Source organism: Furipterus horrens, unplaced genomic scaffold (genome assembly GCF_987537825.1).
Source record: "Furipterus horrens unplaced genomic scaffold, mFurHor1.1.pri manual_scaffold_5, whole genome shotgun sequence".
Classification (NCBI taxonomy): Eukaryota; Metazoa; Chordata; class Mammalia; order Chiroptera; family Furipteridae; genus Furipterus; species Furipterus horrens.
The window spans coordinates 4,648,957-4,670,169 of NW_028327175.1; the positions used below are offsets into that span (position 1 = coordinate 4,648,957).

General features: G+C 44.0%; 1 protein-coding gene across 2 annotated transcripts in view; it reads left to right on the plus strand.

The window, feature by feature from the left end:
- EMB (embigin) overlaps positions 1–18,754 on the plus strand; it is a 37,789-nt gene extending 19,035 nt beyond the window's left edge. The window contains exons 3-9 of one of the 2 annotated variants that reach the window (XM_090276129.1): positions 3,200–3,386; positions 3,619–3,707; positions 11,925–12,055; positions 14,044–14,320; positions 15,096–15,129; positions 17,981–18,035; positions 18,605–18,754. In XM_090276129.1, coding sequence (XP_090132255.1) covers positions 3,200–3,386; positions 3,619–3,707; positions 11,925–12,055; positions 14,044–14,320; positions 15,096–15,129; positions 17,981–18,035; positions 18,605–18,625 — 794 coding nt within the window. In that variant the 3' untranslated portion in view covers positions 18,626–18,754. Of the gene's footprint in view, positions 1–3,199; positions 3,387–3,618; positions 3,708–11,924; positions 12,056–14,043; positions 14,321–15,095; positions 15,130–16,306; positions 16,353–17,980; positions 18,036–18,604 lie in introns of those variants that run through there. The other variant, XM_090276128.1, reaches the window with a different exon arrangement.
- Positions 18,755–21,213: the final 2,459 nt, after the last annotated feature.

Genomic DNA, 21,213 nt, shown 5'->3' on the forward strand with positions numbered 1-21,213 from the left:
AGATGAGTGAGTTCTAGGGATCCGCACAGCGTGTGCTTCTTGGTTACAAAACTGTGTAGTGCACCGAAAAAACCTGTTAAAATAGTAAACTCTTGTACTTAACCTCAATTAAAAAAAGACAAAGTTACTTTTTTTTTTTTTTTTTTTTTTTTGCAAAAGGAAGGTATCTAATCAGGGCAATTAAATAATCTTAGTTTTATTTAGAAGCACAGCTTTGGTGTTGTGGAAATCTGTGGAGGAAGAGAAACTGTAGCCAAGACAAGTTTGAAGGTCATCGTCTGGTCCTAGAGGACAATAACGAAGGTGTAAGGATGGCAACAGTCTTCCTTCACCCTCTTAGGGTCCTTGACTGGGTCTGAAAATTAAACTGACGAAGACAGAGTAACAGGAGAAAAGCACACACCGTTATTTAATATATTTTACGTGACAGGGGAGACTTCATGGGGGGATGATGCCCTGAAGAAGCAGACCAGAGTGTCTGACACTAGGTTTGGTGGAGCGTGGACTGTTGTGGGGGACATGATGGGCCAGTGGAACAAGCTGGGGGGACCTTGGCAGAGCTTGATTGTTAGGGTCCTTCTCTGCGCCCCTCTCTTCAGGGATAAGGATGTTCCCTCCTTTCCTCCAGGTATAGGAAGGGCACCTCTCACTTGAGAGTTTGAGGACCTGCTTCAGGGAAGATGGGAGGATTGGGGGGGGGGGGCATGGAGTGACCTTTGTGCTTCTGCTGTTTTCTCAAACCCTTCAGCTTAAAATATTCAACATACCAAGGTGCCATTATTTTGGGATTAGTGTGGCGGAATCCCAACAACGGCCTATAGTAAGCAGGACAAATTGGTTTGACAGTTCAGCAGTAGAATCACCTGAATTGTATTGTATATGATTCAGTGTCATGGTCAAGGGAAGAGAGAGGACTAATACATCTCCCTTGGACAGAGGGACTTAGAAGTGCCTAAGGGATGTCTAGGATCAGATGCTCAGTAGACATCTAGAGCTATGGGCCGGGGGGAACAAGAAGGAAGTTTGAATGGAGCCAAGCATTTTGCAAATAAAGGATTTGAGAGGTAATCACTACATCTAACATGGAGTGTAAAATCAAAAAGTAAAGAGGCCAGAGAGCACAGTCCCAATGGACATCAGCATGTACTGGTAGGAGGAAGAGTTGGTGTGGCTAGCAGAATGTTAGACCATGAAACAGAGGCAAAGTGACGGAAGTTTCCAGGAGTCAATAGTTTCTGGCTAAGTCTAACACCTCGGCAACAGCAACCAGAACATCGGCTCTGAAGGGAGGTTGTCAGGTTAAACAATGAGGCCACTTGGAACCCAAGAGAAAGCACTTGGGTGATGTGTGTGATGTGCTCTCCTGGAATGAGAATTCAGCGGAAGAGGGAGAACTCCTCCATGAAATTGCCTAACGAAGTAAATTTCTCAGCACGGAGAGGGGACAGCTAAAGGTGCAGGGAGGAACGTTTACAGAAAACAAGCTCAAGACCAAATACAGCAAATCTTGAAATGTTTTCTCCTGTTACTAGTGCTTAGGAGAATTTCTGATGCTGAGAAAATATGCTGCAATGGATAAATCATTTTCGTTTACTGACTCAGTTCTTTCCCTACATAATTGAATCTTGTTACGGTCTTATTATACCAAATGTGTTTCTCTTCTTTCTTTTTGAGCATAAAACTCAATTCAGCAATTTTGGAACTACGTGAGCCGTTCTTCCCAGCGTTGCTCACAAAGCAATTCACACTCGCTCTCCTTACCTGTTTGCAAACTTCGCACCTGGTCGTTGCTGAAGGAAGCATTTCTGTAAAGTTTTAAATATAAGGGAAAGTGATTGCACGTTAATTTATGAGTCCTATTTTTGTCTGCTCTGCACTCCGCTTTGAAGGACACCACACCTCGGAGCTCGAAATTGAGAAGCGTGTTTGCACAGCGTGTCCCTCTTGCAGACGGCCCTTTCCTTCCCCTTGGGCGTAACCATCACTGCTCTGATTTCTATATAGTCACTTGCTTGCTTTTTAAAATTGTTTTATTGCCCAGGTATGCATTCCTAAGAGTTATCGCTTAGTTTGACTTCTTTTTAAAAGGCGTGTTTTAAAAGTACCTTATCATTTTTAGTCTTATCTCTCTCCCCTTTCTAATTAATGTATCTGTTGGGAAAAAAAAAGATGATTTATCTCATAAGTTTTCTCACGATCTAGATGTTGTTGATTCCCTTCATGGAGTGTCGTTTAAACATGTCTGCCTACCCTCTGCCTTTCCTCTAAGCCGGTAACTGGATCTAGAGACTTAGTCAGTTTTAGGACCCCCTCCCCTTTTTCCCAGATGACTTCCTAGGTAGTGGGGTGTTCTGCTTTCGAGGTGATTGTAGGACTGATTCGTTAGTGGTTGCAACATCATTGTATTACATTTCTTCACTTCCTTGCTGAAGTTCTATAAAGAGAGTTTCCCTTCTCTATTAGTTGGTTACCACCAGTCCATTTAGACAGAGCAGTGTACTTGTGTAATATTTTTAAACATTTACCACTGTTCAAAATAAAGAAAACAGTTGGTTCTTTGTGTCCTTCAGAAGCTCTATATCTGTATCTCCATCTCTGTCTCTCTATCTGTATATACTTACATATAGATAACGCACCTCCTGGCTTTGTATTAACATTTCAAATGCAGTGAAAACTCAGAACCCCAGTGTGAATACTTAAGTTCTTCCGTCTTCGAACTGTATCTTGACCCAGCTCCTCCAGCTTCTCCGGAATGAGTCTGGGAAAGGATGGAGTTAGTCGGTCACACAGGTGCGTCTGTAGTAACTCCTGGTGACACGTCCGTGAAAAATCGGTCATTCCGCCGACTTCCCGCTCCTGTTTGTTTGCACAGGGCCTGTCTCTGACGGACAGCACCGCTCTGTGCACCTTCTTCCTCCCACATCCGTCAGCTAGAGCTGAAGGAAGCTGAGAACACAGCCTGAGGCTTTTGCAATTCTGTTAATGTTTTACCAAAACTTTTCTTCAGCTACGCCTAGGAAGGGAGTAATCAAGGAAACCAAATCCCTGTTGATGAACTAATTCTTGGAAGGAATGTCCCACGGAGAAACTCAGTAGAGCCCCCCTGTTGATGATTTACACTGTTTTATATATTGGATTTCCCTTAAAGGTAGCTTTTACAATGTCCCCTTTGTGGTCGTTTTCTTTTTGTGGCTGATAGGACATTCTGGCGTTGCAGAAGAAAAAATGATCCCGTTAGAAAGACCTTCGAATGTGGAACTGACATGCTACTTCACCGCGTCAGGGGATCTGCATTCAGTAAACGTGACTTGGAAGAAGGATGAGGAGCCCCTGGACGACGATCATTCCATCGATGTGACAGGAAACATCCTGTCTACCCAGTACAAGTGAGCACCCCAGCGGGGGGCCTGTGAGCTTACAGGAAATTACGAGTTAAATTCTGAACACGTTTGTTCCTGGCCTTCTTTCCTGTGGTATCACTTGAATGTTATGCTAATATTTTAATTTGCATATGTACAGAATGTTTTTCTATTTTACAGTTTTGATTAATAGCTTTGTCTCCTCATGAAGAAGTGTTCTGAGAACTAAGCCTGGATTAATAACTTACATTATCTTTAGGTTCATCATCCTCAGTAGCAAACAAATGGGAAGTTATTCTTGTTTGTTTCAAGAGGAAAAGGAGCAAAGGGGCACATTTAATCTCAAAGGTCAGTACTAATAAATTATAAAGTTATCACCAGTATTCTAAGAATTCTGAGTCCCCCAATTTTTGAATTATTATTACAATACTAAACATAAAACAGCTGAATGAAAGTCATAATGTGCTTTCCATTGGATTGTAAGTGGCAACCCTTAAAATAGTGCCCCCTAGCTTCTGCCCCGTGGTTGGGTTTGCATTTCCCAGCCCACTCCCACTGAGCTTCCCTGCCCTCGTTTGAGCCCAGGTCTTAATTAGAAGGACCAGGCTGCCAGGTTATTTGTGAACCATAGCAGTCTTGAATCTATCTGTCCTCTATCTGTCCATCCCCTCACGCCCCCCATCCATCCCTCCCTCTAAACTCAGAGCTTCCACAATAGCCCTCTGGGTGTGTCTGAGTTACTGCCCTCTGACACTGTGAGAGTTTGTGTCACATAGGGAAATTTAGGGGTACTATAAAATTTAAAAATAATACAGGGAGGCAAAAGGGTGGCCTGCTTTGGATCTTATCAAGTAAAGGACAACCCTAGAGGATAATCCGCAGCTCTCCTTTGTGGAAACAGACAAATCAAAGTAGTTTACTCCTTCCATCATTAAAACAAAACCTGACAGATCTCCAACTCATAATAAAACCCAGTCATTCAAGTTGGAAAACTCAGGTGCTGCGACAGATCAGTGAACAGTGTGTCTATGCTGATATTTGCGACATGCGGGCTGTTGCCGTGTTAACTGTTTTGGGCATTTCTGCACATCAGTTTACAGGCTTACACAAGAAGTCGTTAAGTCTGGCTGGCAGCTTTGACAAAAATAGGGACGCTGTCCCCAGGGCCCTAGCCACAGCAGAGCGGCCTGCTCCGTCATCACCATGATTTAAGGGGGCCCGCTCCTGCAGCCCTCCCTGCATTCCCTCTCTGCTCACTGGCTCATTTCCTTCCTGTGGTTTTGTAAATGTGCCTTCTTGGTAAATATAATAAATCCTGGTGTTTGTGCAACTTGGTCTCCGTAAAGGCAGAAACTGTTACCATCTTTTGGTTATTTTGATCACGTACACTCTCTCTTAACCTTCTTCCCTTCGTTTGCCTGATTTAACTTAGTGAAGGGTAAACTATGTACAGTTCCTTCCTTTATTCATCCCTTCCCTTCTCTTTGTGTTTTCCTTTTCCTTCTTTTTCCCTCTCTCCCTCCCTCCCACCTTCCCTCCCTTCCCAGTGAGCTAAAAGGATATTGAACACATGTACACACACATGTGCATGCACAGATACACAATTCTAGTAAACATTTTATTGAGTCTCCTTTAAATATGTAAAGAAGACCTCTAGGTCTTAAGGAAATACTCATCAAATCTTGAGGCTTAATGTGATTCCAGGAAAATTCCACTTTAAAAATTGCCTTTTTCCTTCTTCTAAATGGCTCTGTTTTCTAGAAATATGTACTAGTTATGCCTGTTCAAAGTTTATTGACTAGGTAACATGTTTCTCATTAGTTTCCTTATAATAAGTTACCTGAGCTATTATTTGGAAGCGATCATTTTTTCCTCTAATGTGAAGACTAACAGGAACATTTCCCTTTTTAATATACCAATAGACTTAATGTCAATACTCTTGGAGAAGGCCTCTTGATTTCATGTCCATTGAGTCTGAATGCTGGCTGGACCACCAGCATAAAGCCTAGATGTGAAATCAACGGTTTGAGGAACAAAAGAACCATTTAATATTTATTTCTTTAAAAAAATAGTTTTCTTGAAGCAGTTTAGTTCAGTTTATTAGTTTTTAATGCCTACTTAACATTAATATAACTTTTAAGTCTGTACTATATCATGAAGAAATTTATAAAATTAGTAAGTTGAGCCCTTCTAGATCTTTTTGGTAAAATAATAATTTTCTGTAATTCATCTAAATTAATATTGTTTGGAAAAATAATTTCATTTGATTATAAGTTAGAGGAGTTTGACATCTGCAGAACAACTCATAGTTATCGAATAAGGTCTGTGGAGGTTATGGAATGATACGTATTTTTATCAGTGTTCTATTATGCTTTCTCCACGTGGGTTGCTTATGGTTTTCCCTAAGAAGAAGGATTACTTTTCCTTAGCAGCACTACAGTTGTGTGTGGTTGGAAAGCCTGCTTTAGCCTCTATTTTAAATTGAGCCAAAATAGAAAATATTCTGCCGGTGACTTCATGAGTCAGCTATAGAGCGTGTTCTCAAACCAATTCATCAGCAGTGTTCCTGCGTCCGCCTTTCCGCGTGCCGGTTGATTTATTACTACAAGATGGGAAAAGGGCCTCCTCATCACTGATTAGCCCGATGCAGAAAACCCTGCTGACTTTGTGTATTTGCCTGCCGATGCCCGTGATGGTGTCGGCAAATGTCGGTGATTACTTTTCATCCGAGGAGGATGAGTGATGGTTCCCAGCGTCTCCCCGTAGTGGGTCCAATATTCTGTGGTCGTTGCTACACTATCCATCAGTGTTAACATCCCTTAGCAGAAAAATGCAGTTTACTTGGTAAAGGACAGGTAACAGGACACACAACGTTGGGACATCATGGTGAGGTTTTGATGGTGCCACGTGCTCTGAAACGTGTCTTGGCCCACCCATCCACCCGTCTTCATAGGGAAGCACCCCAGGAGTCAAAGTCCGGCAGGGCGGCACGACAGGGTAGCTGGAACCTCAGCTTCAGGCTCCAGTGTTGAAGTTAGCTGTCTTGGACCACATGGAAGAATCCTTTCCTAATTTGAAAAACACATAAACATCCTGGAGACCGCAATGACCAGGCTGGATTTTTTCGGGTCCATGAACACGCGGACAGAGATCGCCACCCTCACGACGCCACAGGGCCTTCTCTTTCCTTGCGTGGACCCTACACCCCATTTTCCTGGAGCTCAGACTGAACCAGCAATGTCCCCATCTTTAAGAATGGATGCTTCTAATCCCAAGACTCTTGTGTGTCCTAGTTCATCGCAAGTTCCAAACGGGCAGCAGGACACCTCAGAGTGCAGTGTCACTGTCCTTCTGGGCATCAGTATTTCCAGGCGTCAGCAGCAGCCCAGACCAGCTGCACCTGGGGAGCAGTTCCACCCAGTGATGTCCGCGAGCACGCAACGCTCACCGTTCGGACCCCTGCTGCCGGCACCGGGTGTCGGCCACCCAAGGCAGAGCGGGGCGGCAGTCACCAGCGTGGTGGCCATTTGCCCAGGCCGCAGTGGAAAAGCAGCAGAAGGGTTGAGAAGGAGACAGAGGTGTGGCTTTGTTTCCCTCTGCCATCACTGTCACTGTCATCTGCAGTCTGCACCCTGATCTTCACATGTCATGGAGATGGTTTAATAGCACAACAATGCGTCCCGCCCCCAAACTTCATGAAACACCCACGATTTTCTTGACAAGTCCCTCTCAGCTAGCAGGCATGCTTGCCACGCCGGGGCCTCTTAGAGCCTGACCGAGAGAAAGTGTTATCTTCCGCTGGGGTTTCCCCAAACCATTGCTTTTATCCCACTTGTGACTGTTAGCCTCTGAGTAAATGTTCGGGTCCTATCCCAACACACATTTGCCTGCTGACTCCTGACGGAACTGCTCTCCATGCAGGCGGGCTGGCGGGGAGCAGGAAACATGCTCTTGACTGGCGCCCGGGGCCAGCCTGCCTCCAGGGCAGCGCCGGTTCTCAGGGGAGCACCATCTGGCTCCGCACGAGGCTGTGTCACAGCTGCTCTGTTAGAGGCAGTGCCGGCCCCGAGCATGAAAGCGCTGAACCTCTCCCGGTGGTCCTCACGCGTGTACCTCCGCGCCCTCTGCGGTCTGGAAGGAGCCTGGGGCTTCAGAGGAGAACCCCTGTTTGGGCCAGGCTCAGCTCTCTGCTTAATCTGCACGTCTTCCCCCGGGGGGGCCTCTTCTGGGTCAGTCTTCCCAAGTGGGACTTGATATCTCCAGCGCTTATGTGTTCTCCTACTTCATTTAATGATAAAACCGCACCAGGGGTTGGGTGTATCAGAATGGAGCGTGATTAGAGCGCGGTACCGAGCTGACAGATGGACAGCGTTTTGTCAGAAAGCCCAAGAATAACTTTGTGCTCACTTGGTCCAATCATTCTTCTTCACAACAAAATGTCAATTATAGAAATATTCACAAAAAAAAGACACCAAAGCCAGATAACATACGATGATGATGATGACAATGAGGATTAGCCAGCCTTGGCCACAGACCTTGCTGAAGTCTTTGGAAGGCCCTTCCAGCCAGGCAGCTTCGTTCTCCTCAGGGGGGTCTCACTAATCTTATACCGAAGCACAGGTATCGACTCCTTCCCAGACCGAGCTCGATTTGGTAGCTACTATTCCATGTAGGGGGACACACCCTCATGACCAGGAACACATATGCTGATCATGGGGATCCAAATTCCCAGCCTTCGGAAGCAGGGCCCAATCAGCGCCCTGAAACGTGACCAGTCTGGACAGTCCTCTCTGGATCAGAAAACGAGAGGACTGGCGGAGAGGAGGGAATTCACATCGAGGTCACCAGGGACTTTAAGTCCACAGACCTCTGTCCTGCCTTTGGTCGCCACCCTGTGCAGTGCCTAGCTAAGAAAACTGGCTCTACCATAAGGAAAACAAAAAATTGTTCTATGGTTCAGCCGAATTTAGGCCTTTTCTGTTTTGACATTTACACTTATTTTCTTGTTTCTCAAAAGCTTACAGTTTACTTATTATGTTAACATCAGATGATCAACCAATTCTCTTGGACCCTAGAGTTGCTTCCAGTTTTCTCGTATTGGTGGTTTTCCCCCACTAGAATGCCCTCTGAGAGTCTACAGAGGAGCCCTGAAGGGGCAGCCACAGACTGAGCCGGCTGAAGCAAACTAAAAGAAGTAGCTTGACCGAATAGGACAGAACACTTATGTGAGAGTGTTGTGCACTGGAGTCAGCCTGTCAATAATCAGGGTTGTACCTGGACTCACCCTTGTGGTTCTTATTATGATTGCAAGACACCTGTCCTTCATAAATAAACTCTTGAAAGGTACAGGTTTGTTACTTACAAGACCTGGCAATTCCACAGCCCAGGTGGGGCCACAGAGGTCGTGGAGAGACTTGAGTGAGCTCGGGGATTGGGGTTCTGTTTTTATTGGAGCTGCAGGTGGAGCCTAGAGTTTCACGGGCTTACTCCTTATTGGTGAATTTAAACGAAAAGAGTAGGAATTTAAAGCCCGGGAAGAGGAACCGAACAGGTGACCATTGTAATGGTCATTATTGAAATCAACTAAGATCTCTAAAATAGAGGGACCTCAATGGGTGCAAGCAGGCTTGTTATCTGGTCCTGCTGTTGGCAAGTGTTTATCCCAGACGGCCTTTGAAGAGACAGCCTTTGAAGCAGTGCCTCAGCAATCAAAGCTGAAGTCAGGCGCTTGCATCAAAAAAGAAAGAATGAACAAAAGAAAACAAATCTCAGGTCTTACACTACAGAGAGACACTGTTTCTACTTCTAGTTTTAAAAAGGCGTGTGGATAACAATTACTCCCTTAAAATGATAGCTCATGGTTGTTTGAAATATTATTTGCTTTATTCTGCCTTTTCTTGGTAAAAGCAGTATGTGATGAATGGGACCTTTCATTTTTATTCTTAGGCTTTATCATAATATGTGAAGTTAGTCCATGTATTTTCCCTGTTCCATATACTACCGAGGTCCGAAAACAAGATTTTTCTTTTTAAGGTTTTAACCAATTGCATTCTGTTTCTTTTATGGTAAGGAGTAGTAATGAGGCAATTAGGCACCCTGATTTTAAATGTTCCGATTTATACTTAAGTTGTAATATTTATAACAGACAAAACCTTCTTCAACTGCTTACACCAAGCCCTTGAAAGGGCGCTCCGAGCAGCAGCATTTGCTTTGTCGTTTCACGGAGAAGCTGTCTGAAGTGTGGGTTGCTGCCACCGCCGCGTCTCAAAGCTGCTCTTCCTTCGTTCTTCTGTGCCTTGTCTCCTGTCAATTCCTCTAGTTTTCATCATTTTTCCATTTTAATCTCCTCTTTCAAGCAGGCTGGCTGGTGTGTAAGGGACTCCGTTTGGAGCCTTTTCCTCATTTTGGTTCTGAGATGAGTTCAGATGCATGTCCAGCTCTCCTTTTTATTCTAGGTCTTATTTCTTCTCTGTCCCACGTGGCCAGCTGGCCCGGTCATCCCTGCATGTGACGATAACCCGCCCTCCTGAGCTGGCTAATGGCCGCCGTGGAGAAAAGCTGTGGGCATGACAAATAGCCTGGTCGAGAAGAGCAGCACATACATGATCACAACACAGATCTGAATGTCATGGGGTTTGCTGTGCACCGCCCGCTTTACATAGCACGTTCCCGTACTGCATCCTCGACAGCAGCACTGTGCAGCAGGGCCACCACGCCTGTCCTCAGTACCAGCAACACTGAAGCGGCCGTGCTCATTCGGACCTGCTGTGGACCCAGATCTCACTTTGTCATGTCACTGGTCCCGTGTGCTGTCTCAGACACTCATGACCTGACCTTTGGAATGAACACACAGTAACCACTTGTCCCTTAATGTCCCTCAGCCTAATGAGGACCAATTGGGCATGTGGGACATATCTTCTGGCAAGGCCAGCCCCCCAGTTCCTTCTGGCTGCGATGACGTCGGTCAAGCTAGTCACACGCACCCCTGTCCCTAGTCCCTCGGGAACACCCTAGTGCTACCTTCTCAGGCTATCATAAACTACTCGTGAGGCAAACAGAAATTCTAATTGGCAAGTCACGCCTTTGGTTATGGAAACTTGCAGACCATTCAGTTTCATCGCCACATGTCTCCTTGGTGCTGAAAAGTGGGGACCCACTGTCTTACAGACGGCTCTGTCATCATTCATAGGGTCCCTGAAGCATGTATGTGTTTGTGGGTGACGGTCCTTGCTCTCATGATTATCAGCAGTGCCTCAGTCAGCGCTGCGGTCACGGGGCCTGACGAGGGAGAGGTGACGGTGTAATGATGTTGTATTCACTTAGGCCTGACTTAAACTGTAAGGGGAAAAGAATACTTCCCGCCCTCATGGTCGGAGCAGTAACCACCTAGGGACAGAACCCACAAAGAAATCCTACTCTGTAACTTGATCTACCCCTTCTCTGGTGCTTATACAAGCGAGAATTCCTTTTGTAGTTATTACCAGTTATTTTCCCTTCCTCATCTTTACAGTTCACGCAGCCAGCAGGGACCTAATTATCTTTGGGTAGGAGAAAGCCCAGAGAACTGGGAAAATGTACCTAATTTAGAAACTTAATTTTAGTAACTAAAACTGATCTTTCTATTCCCCACCCTCACGCTCTCCAAAATAAAATCTAAAAATAGGATAACAAGTAAATACCAAACGATACCAAACAACAGCAACAAGGAAAAGAAAACACAGAACCAAAGCCCTGCTTAATTTAGTAAAATAAAAATAAAACAATCAACGACAGTCATCATAGTTGACCACGCTACATGTCATTTGAGGTGAAATCAGAAGGAACTGATTCCACCATGGGAACTATTGGTTGGCGTTTTGTCACTTCGTTTATGTTTTAACATATTGGCCAAGTCATTTGGTCCTTAATACTTAATTTTTCTAAAATCAGTGGTCATTTTTATTGTTCCCAATGGCATCTACTTCAAACTTTCTTAAGAAATTTGTTATGAATATTAATATATACATTTTTACAAAACCACATGAAAGTTTTTAAATCTCTTTTCTTTCCTACTCTGTTCTCTTGCGCTTAGTTTTCCCAGGTGCCTTTTCATGTTCCCACCTTCTCTAAGTCTTTGATGGCTTTTCAGAAATCGGTATCAGCTAAAGAATTTATAGCCTGACAATTGTATCTCCTCAATCAAATGCCATCTAAGGATAAAACTTTGAAAAAATATTTGTTCTAAAGAAATTTAGTAGGTGGGAAGAAATAGGGTTGAAACACAAAGTTTCTTTCTTATTCAGACAGGTAACAGCTTATTATAGTCCTTGAAAGTGTCAGTAGGCTCACTAATAGATGACCTTTCTTGTATTTCTGCATTACAGACAATTATATTGAGCTATCTGTCTACTCCAAGGTTTCTATTATACATCCTGACTGCTATAAACTAGTTTCATTTTATATAGAACAAAAGCTACATAAAGAAAGTAATTTTAATGAGGAAATGCAAGAAACTGACCTCAACTTGAATATGTCCTCCGTATTCAAACTCTTTCAGTAATATTCATTTCTCTAAACTTCTCTTAGTCCCTGAACTTCATGGAGAAAACAAACGATTGGTCACTTACGTGGGGGATTCGGCTGTCTTGACATGTAAATGCAAAGATTGTTTTCCTTTAAATTGGACCTGGTACAGTAGTAGTAATGGCAGTGTACAGGTAAGATTGTATGTCTTTGATTTGAAGAAAACAAAAATAATTATTTATTTCATAAATAATAAGATTTTATTAGACTCAGAATTCCTAGGGTTATTGGTATGTCTGTTATCATTTCTAGGATGTTTTCATAAAGAGAGGACAGTGATAAATGGAGATGTCATTGGTGTTTTTAGCTTATTACATTATACATCTGAAAATACTCAGTGTTTCATTGGCTGGTACTTCGTTTTTTAGATTTAGCAATTTGTTTAAAAGTTTTGAAAGGAACTTATAATTCATTTTTAGTTGATGACCTTAGAAATAACCCAACAACAAAGATACTTTCTTTTTTTATCGTTTCATGAAAGTAACTAGGAAAAAAAGTCAGTTTTCTATTCCTGCGCCTGTCTCTGGAAACGCTTTTGATCTGCCATCTGAGAAAAGAATGAAAACTTAGTAATTAAATTTAGGTCTCAGGTTCTTTCAGTAACTCTCTTTGGCCTCTTCTGGCCTTCCAGAGACTTAAGAAAAGCCAAATACTTAAAATTCCTATCAAGGAATTAATGGATATTCAAAGAGCTGATATCAAGAAAAACATGAGTATTCAAGAAATCACTTCTGGCTTGCTTTCTTCCTCCCAGCTAGCCTCAAATAGTGAGGAAATTTAAGAAACTGTCCTTTCAGGGACATCATCTATTGCCCTGCTGCTAATGATCATGGAAATTAAATTCTGTAACGGCAAGCTGTAATTCTAGAAGGAACAGTATGAGACAGTATAGATCTTCCAATGACATATTAAATTCCTTCTGAGACAAAACTCATACTGTTGAAGGAGGACAGAGAAAGGACTCCGAAGGGAGACTGACTGATTCTGGGATAACATTGGTTCGATTTTTCAAAGACATGGCTCCAAATCACCTAGGCGTAGACGTAAACCATTAATATTTCTGCTTCTCTTCTTATTGATGATTAGGAAAGGCAATCAATCCTTTTTTGTATGTAAACTTTTTTTTTTTAAATGCAGGGAAGAGGGTGCAGGTCAAGTGTTTTTTCAAAATGCAGACCAACTGTGTGTAAGAACCACCCACCTGGGATGCCCAATACTCATGGGCTCTGGTTCATCGGCTCTGAGCTAGAGAGGGTACAGGCACTGCTGTGCACAGGGAGCCACCCTGCTCTAATTTTGGGGGGCAAATAACAGACTTACAGACAGGTCCTCAGCAGATCACCTCTGCGAATGCGTGCAGGTGAGCATTTATTGCACGGTGCAGCTGAGCAACAGAGCAGGGAAGCCAGCAAACGGCCTGAGAATAAAATTTAATTTACATGGAGCAAGTAAATAAGCCCCCTAATCGCTTAGGGGGGCACTTGAGTGACTGGGAAAATCTGGTGAATCTCAGAAGCTGGCTTGCCTGGGAGAGACAGAAAATTTGGGTATGAAAAGATGGAGAATGGGCGGAGCACCGAATACACCAGAATCCCTGGGGATTTCTACCAGTTCTTCCACATCATGTTTAAAGGCCTGAAGTTTTCATCTTCAGTTCCGGTCAGAGGAACTCCCAATGCCAGGAGCCAGGGGTCTTCCTCTGTAGGAACGATCAGAGTTCATAGCTTCATTAATTTAATACTTGGTTTAATGTATGCCTGTGCTTGCGGAGGAGAAAGTCCTCAAGAATGGGAACGTGAAGCCCAGAGAGCTGGAATTTGTCTGTAATTTTAATTCTCACATAATATTTACCCACGAGGACCCACCTGCTGCAGCTTTGAATATTCAGTGTTAAGTATTTAAAACAAAGTATAGGTTTCCTTTGTTTGCTCCCGCTTGGAGATCAGGCTCTGCAGGACCAGGTCTCTGTTCTGTGTAACTTCTCACACATTCGAACAGGCCTTTTTCTGGTAGGCAGTTTCCTCGGCACTACCTTACAGCTTCCGCTCAGAACTGGGGCATGTAGGGCACGTGGCTCGTAGGCACTATGACAGCAGTGGATTTTAATGTCTCCTTCTCTTAGGTTCCTCTTGATCAAACAGACAAGAAGTTCATGATCAACGGGACACATGCCAATGAAACTCGGCTCAAGTTAACGCACCTTTCGGAGGAAGACCAGGGGGCTTACCACTGCCGCGCGGTGTTCCCCTTGGGCGTGAGCGAAGATCGCGTTGAGCTCGTCGTTCTGAGCTACCTGGTGCCCCTCAAACCGTTCCTCATAATAGCTGCGGAGGTGGTTCTCTTAGTGGCTGTGATTCTGCTCTGTGAGATGTACACCCAGAAGAAAAAGCAGCGCCCAGGTAGGATTTGTTCATTTCCTTTTAGAAAACGTTCTCAGGTTGAGTCATCTCATGACACGGCTTTAGGAGTTTTGGGGGGAAAATCTAGTTTTTGTTATCTGGAGTGATATTTACGTTAGTATCAGTGGTGACGGCAAGCGGTGAGCTTGTATTGATGGTCTTCCTGTTCCAACTCGTTGAAATATTTTAGTTGTAAAATATATTCCCCCCTTGCCTTTGGTGTTACCGGTCCCTACGTCCCACTTCGGTGATACGCGCTTTGGGACTAGACTATTGGGACGTTTGGTGGCAGCTTCATATAAAAGACAAACAATTACTTTTTCACGGAGAGAACTCATTTAAAATGATTTTATCACTCGTTCTAGAGTTCTCCTAAGGGAGACGCTGTCCTGTCAGTTTCTAGTTTTTGTAGCCTCCACCTGATGGATTATGGGTTGAGAAACCAATGAGACCCCCCGTCAGAAAAATTATCTTAAGTTCTCTATTCTTTCCTGATTTTGTAGTACATTTTTAATAACTGTAGTCATTTTAAACCCATCTGTCGATCAACCCTGTCTTGAAAAGTCGAGGCGCTAGACATTGGGTGATGGAAACTTCAGGTGACGTGTGGAAGGCGGGGGGACGGGAGGCAGGGGCAGCTGTTAGTGGGGCCCGTCCCTCGTTCATCGCGAGGGGGTAACGGCCCCGCGCGTCCGGGGAAAGTCGACTCGAACATGTACGCTCCATGAGAAGCATTAACCGATCGTAACGTTTCCATTCTTCCTTTGTTACACAGATGACGGGAAAGAGTTTGAGCAAGTTGAGCAGCTGTAAGTATTTTTATTTCTAGGTTCATTTTCACTTGAGACACATGTCAGATAGACATAAAATAGGATGAGATGTTTACAGCCAGGGGGAACCCCCTAGAGTACATGACGCGTGTATTCCGTTCCGTCCATGTTGCGGTGAAACGTCTGGGACCTGCCCGCTGACGCTGGAATCCGCGCTGCTCCGTGCGGTCACGTCCACGTCTCTGTGCTTCCCTTTCCCCCCAGAAAGTAGGTTTAATGACAGCACTTGCCACGGAAGGCTGTGGGGCTCAGTGGTTTTATATACGTGAAGGGCTGGCGCGGATCTGATGCACAGAAGGAGTTCTGCACCCACGAGGAAGCCTTGTTGTGTGAAGCGCTGATGCCCCACCCTGCGGTGTTTCCGATCACGCAGGGCGCTCAGTCACTCAGACCCCCTGGACCTCCGGGGCAGGGCCCCTGGGCTTGGGGCCTGGGCATCTGCGTTTCTTCCCCGTGTCAACCACCGAGGCCGATTCCCTGTCGCGTTGAGAACGGCTGGCCTGGAATCCCATGAGTCGTTACCGCGGACGGCGCCCAGGTCGGGCCGCGGGCTGGCGCAGCGCCTCTGTGTCGGGCTGAGTGACGCGCGCTGGGACGGAGTCTGGGTGCTGGGACTTTGGGACTTGCTGGTTCCTCCCACCAGAGAGCTGAGGGGTGGAGTCCAGTGATACCGGTGGCCAAGATGGGGCCCCGCATCGGAGCAACCCCCAGCTTATACCTGGAAGTTCGTAGCTCTCACTCTGCTTCACCTTGTGCTCCAGCCCCTCCCCTCCGGCCACCCCCTGTTTGTTCTCTGTCTCTGTTTCTATTTCGTTTGTTCGGTTTTTTTGATTCCGCGTATCAGTGAGATCATACGGTATTTGTCTTCCTCTGACTTCTTTCACTCAGCATGATGCCCCGTAGGCCCATAAATAAGCCACAGGGAGGTCATGTACAGCGTAGAGAAGATAAGCAGCAGCAGCATCGCTACTTGGAATGGTCATACTGTATGCCAACGACCCTGTAAAAAACCCGGGTGCAGAGCCCAGGACCGGGGAGCAGGAAAATGAGACCAGATGAAAGCGGCCAAGAGAAGCCCCAGAAACTGGAGGCCTGAGTGACTGTCACCACCACCACCACCAACAAAAAAATCGCATTTCAATTTTCTGTCTCTCAGCCAGCAGGAGCGCTGAGGTGCGGGTGCATTAGCCACACATAAAGAGTAGGATGTGAGTGTCCGGTTGTCATTTAGATATTTGTAGACATTATTCAGAATAGTTATTTTTACTCAATTCACATATGGCAGGTGAAATAAATCAATGCTATACGAGCTTCTAAATAAAGGGCATAAAATAATTACGTCAGGAGTCCCGTAACCCCAGATAGGAATACAACGGTGTTGTCTTAGAATCACGACTCTCACGGTTGGAAGAGAATTTATTGTCCCTCTTTCTGGACAACCTGGACATCTTATTTATATTAATGCGAACCTTTCATCTTTCTGGTTCTCATCTCTTATACTTAAAGTCGTAGGAAACACGTGGCAGTCACGCCAATGCCTGGAACGGTCCGAGCCTAGCCGGGCCCTCTCCCCACCTCCAGCCCAGCCTCCCGGTATTCCCAGCCTTCCCCTTGGCAGTGACCATGGGGGCTGCTCTGGGCCCCGTAGGCTCTGGTCTATTTCGGACACACTCAGAAAGGTTGGTGCCCAAACAACGTGGAGCTGATGATCAGTTCTCAATAATTCAGTTCTCATTCACCCTATTTAAGAAATACTTCAAAAATATTTTTTCTAGACTATTTTAGCCATGGCAGTACAATGCCTCTAGTATAGTGCCTTAGCTTTTTGCTTTTTGAAAATTGGGATATTGTACGTCACGTTTCCATCCCTTACTGGTCCACTAAGACCACTTTTCATTTTTCCCGTCTGTAGTTTATAGCCTCATCCTTAGCTTTCATACCAGGATCAAGGGTACTTGGACTCACTTGGACCAATCTCTTACCAATGCTCTTTTAGAATTCTTAGTTAGGAGATAAATTTATTTTTGACAGAGAATAAATATTACGTGTCAATCCATTTTATATATAATGTCTTTACATACATGTGTGTTTAGTTAGATACCAGTGATTCCTAGTTTGTTGGTGAAAATGATTTTAAAAAATAGTACTAAACATATAACATCTAAACAGACTGGTTTTAAGACTCATTCAAATAGTGCAATGAGGACCTCACTCATTATCTGACCCACTCCGATATTTAATCCACACGATCTCACCTGCCTGCCTCCTGCCCCCAAATTCTGACATAATTGATTTAGTGGTTGAATTTATTCTCTGGTGTTCATAGCTCAGTGAGCCCAAATCTGCTCATAAGACCTAGAAAGACATTCGTTATACACCCTGAAGAGTCCGAGGCCCAGCCTTATATTCTTGCTCTGATGCACACCGGGTAGGCAAAGAACCATGTTTAGCCTCTAATTCAAGATAATAAACATGTAAAATTATAGCACCTGTATCTCACAGATTGGCCGAGCTCCCGACTGGCTATTATTATCTTGCACGTGTCAAAACAACACACACATTACAGCCATATCCCCATGCTCCCGCTTGTGTTTGGGGAGAAGCGGTTCTCCCTCTGAGTGAAATAAACAGGCCTTTGGCACTTCATCTGTGGCAACAAAATCAACGGCATAAAAAAATCAACATTAGGAGCAAAACGTATCTGAGAGGAGTGAATTCTCTCTGTAGTTACCTTTCCCATGAACCTGAGAGCTGTGAGACAGATGGTTACTGACTTAATTTTCCGCAGTGTAAACACCTAGTGATTTTCTTTTTTTAATTTTCAATACAGGAAATCAGATGACAGCAATGGCATAGAAAATAATGCCCCCAGGCTCAGAAAAAACGTAAGTTACTTCTAAATGGTACTCCAAGTAAAAGGTAAACTCCATTATACATAGGCTGTTAATCTAGCTACATTTCTGTTTGTTTGTTTATTTCATTAAAAACCTAGTCAATCACTATGTGTCTGGATATGTTTGTTCCCAATATTATGGGAGAAAATATAAAGTTATACAAAAATAAATGACTTTTATTTTCCCCACCAGAGAACCAATCTAACAGTAAATCTGTTGCCTAAATATAGTTTTTTCTTTTGTCACCATGGGCTATCTTTTACAATTTTTCATGTAGTTCTTTCTTTTTCCTTGCTCCATTTTTCTGGATTCTTCTAATTTATTCTCATATATTCCCATATTTTTCATTTATATTAGCTTTGTTTCTTTACTGATTAGAATAAAAACTTTCATAATTTATCAGTATTTTTTCCCCAAGTAGTTAGAGTAGGAACTGTTGGTTTTAGAGATAGTTTGGATCACCCTTTCCCAGTAATTTTTGCTTTGCTAAAGTGATGATAAGTCATTATAGAATAACCAGGACATGCTAATTAAGCTTCATTGTGTTCTCTTCAACTCAGGACTCTGTGACCAGTGAATGAGAAGCGTCATGCCAACCATCATGGGAAGATGGACAGAAAGTCTGTATTCCTGCTTTGTCTACGTTTCCTGTTAAGAACCTCTGAACTTTTATTTTTATTTTTTTAAAAAAATAAAATTTCAGGAACATGTTCAGCAGTAGCTTCATGAATAATAGATACTATCTCAGATCTAAAGATATTTTTGTTCTGTCATTATTTTACATAAAAAGTAAATTGTATTAAATATGTTCTCATTCTGGTCCTTGGGGGACACAGACCAGATACCAGCACAACTAGGGAATAGTTCATCTGCTGCCACGCAGGAGCAGCTCACAACCAAAGAATTCATTTAAAAGGAAGCCTTTGCTGTTTGCTTTGATAACTATTGTCCCTAGTCGTGCTTACTATGTATAAAACTGTTCGTAACAATATTTATATAAAGGTCATCCTTCTGTCAAATTGAAGGAAAGTGTGCCTTTACCAGGAAGGGAATACTTTGTCTTTGCTGTTGATAGTTACTCTACAGTCACCACAAGACAAACAGTTTTCCTCCAAAAACGCTGGTTTAAGGTAAGAGACCGATATTCCTCAAACTCCACCACAGAAGCAAATTCCCCAGTCTGTGTTTGCTCAGCCACCCTGCTTTGCCACACCAGCTGCAGTGCTGCTGCGTCTTTATGGAGAGTATTTTTTTTTTTTTTCTAAGCCAGTTTTGGATTTCCTAAGATCCATCGAGTCCTGATGTTGTCGGGTCCAGGGCCGTATCGTCACCATGTGGCACTGCTACAAGGATGCTTCTGGGAGTCACGGCTTCCTGGTGTCCACGGCTGCCTCAATACCTAAAAGTGCATTATTACTCATTTGCAATTCTCCTGTCTAAATCCAGTACTGGAGTGCTTCTATGATGCCGCAAATGCCTGAGACTTTTCCTCAAAGATAGACCGCGTAGTTTCTGTTGCATAGGCCACGGAAATATGAAATCACTCTGCCCAAATCACGTGAACGCAGTAGACATGGAAATGTGTCAACGGCTTTGACTGCAATATTAGAGTAATGCTTCAGAACGCTGAGTTGGGTCGAAGACGGTGACATGAAAGCTGCTGGGGCCTTGGTGGTGTGGGTCCCCTGTCCCACTGCCCACAGAACAGTCGGAAGCAAAGTGTGGTTTGGGACGGTGGCCAGGGGCCCACGATTCTTGGTGATTAGGGGACTAGAATGTGGAAAAGCGTTTAATGAGTTAAACCTTTATAGAAATTTATACTATGTGCTGGCTGAGGTTATAATAAAATTATAGTAGTGAGATCTGTTTATGGCATCCTAACGAATGTTAAAAATGGCACTTGTGTGACTAATACACATCAAGTTGTCACTTGGAAGCTGCTCATTATTTCATTGTAGGATTTTGTGCCCAGCATGTTAACTCTACAAACAGGTTTTGCTGAACTAGAAAACATCCCTTAAGTCATGGCACATTCCATGTTATTCTGGGCCGTAAGCTGTGTATTTATTTGGTTTCATTCATTATCACTTCGATAACATAATCATGGGTGATATCTACGTGATGACAGAGAACAAATCAGTTCACCTAATCTGAACAATTTGAATTCAGTGAGAAATTAGACCTGTTGTTTGATGAGTCCACTTCAGAACGGCGTATTTGTGGCTGTGTGTGTACAAACCCCAAACAGTCTGTAGCTCAGACACTGTGCAGCCTAACATTTTGCCGTGACCACTAAAAGCTAAAATACTTTTCCGGCAAGAAAAATGGCTGCCCCAAGGTAAGACAATCTGGAATATTTACAGAGTAAATCGAATGTTCAAGTGGCAGTGGCTTGCTGTTTTTTCTAGCAAAGACAACTTACTTCAGTAACTTGAAGCAGAAAAAAGTACTCAGAAGATTAAAGTTGAATTTCGGCTTTTCAGAGTCTCTCTGGAAGGCTTCTGGAAAATGACGTCACCAATGCTGGGTTAAGCGTGGAATGCTTCCATGAACTAACCTCATGGAGATGATAAATGGATTAACTCATGCCCATTGCCAGCCGACTGAAAATACTAAGTGAGCAGAAAAGCTCAGATAGGAGGACCGCGCACACGGATGCATTAGACGGGAAACTTACTTTTTCCAGCTAACGATTTTGCACCTTATGAGGTAGATTTAATGTCTTAAAATGCCCAGAGACTTTTAGATTGGCTTAAACTCTAATGTAATTTTCTCCCTTTGTAGCCTTCTCTTTTCCCTCAGTATCCATGTATTAGGTCAAAACTAGATCTCACTGTGATGCTTTCTCCTCTGTTAACTAGAACCTGTGAGTCACGAACTGGTCTTCCTTCGCCTGCTGACAGCTCATTAACCCTCCCACTGCCCCCCTGCACACCCTATGCAGCGACCACAACCAAATTCTTGATTTCCCTACCCCAGTCTCAGCTTCTGTTCATCTTTTTTCTTTCCCCAGTTGCTGCCTAAATCATCTTTCTAAAGCACGGATCTCCCCACGGACCTGAACGCGGCAGCTACCTGTCAAACCTCTGCGGGCTCCCCTTTGCCCTTTGCCAAATTCCTGCTCCCTCTCTGACGCCTTAAATGGGCTTTGACCTACCAGGGTCTGGTT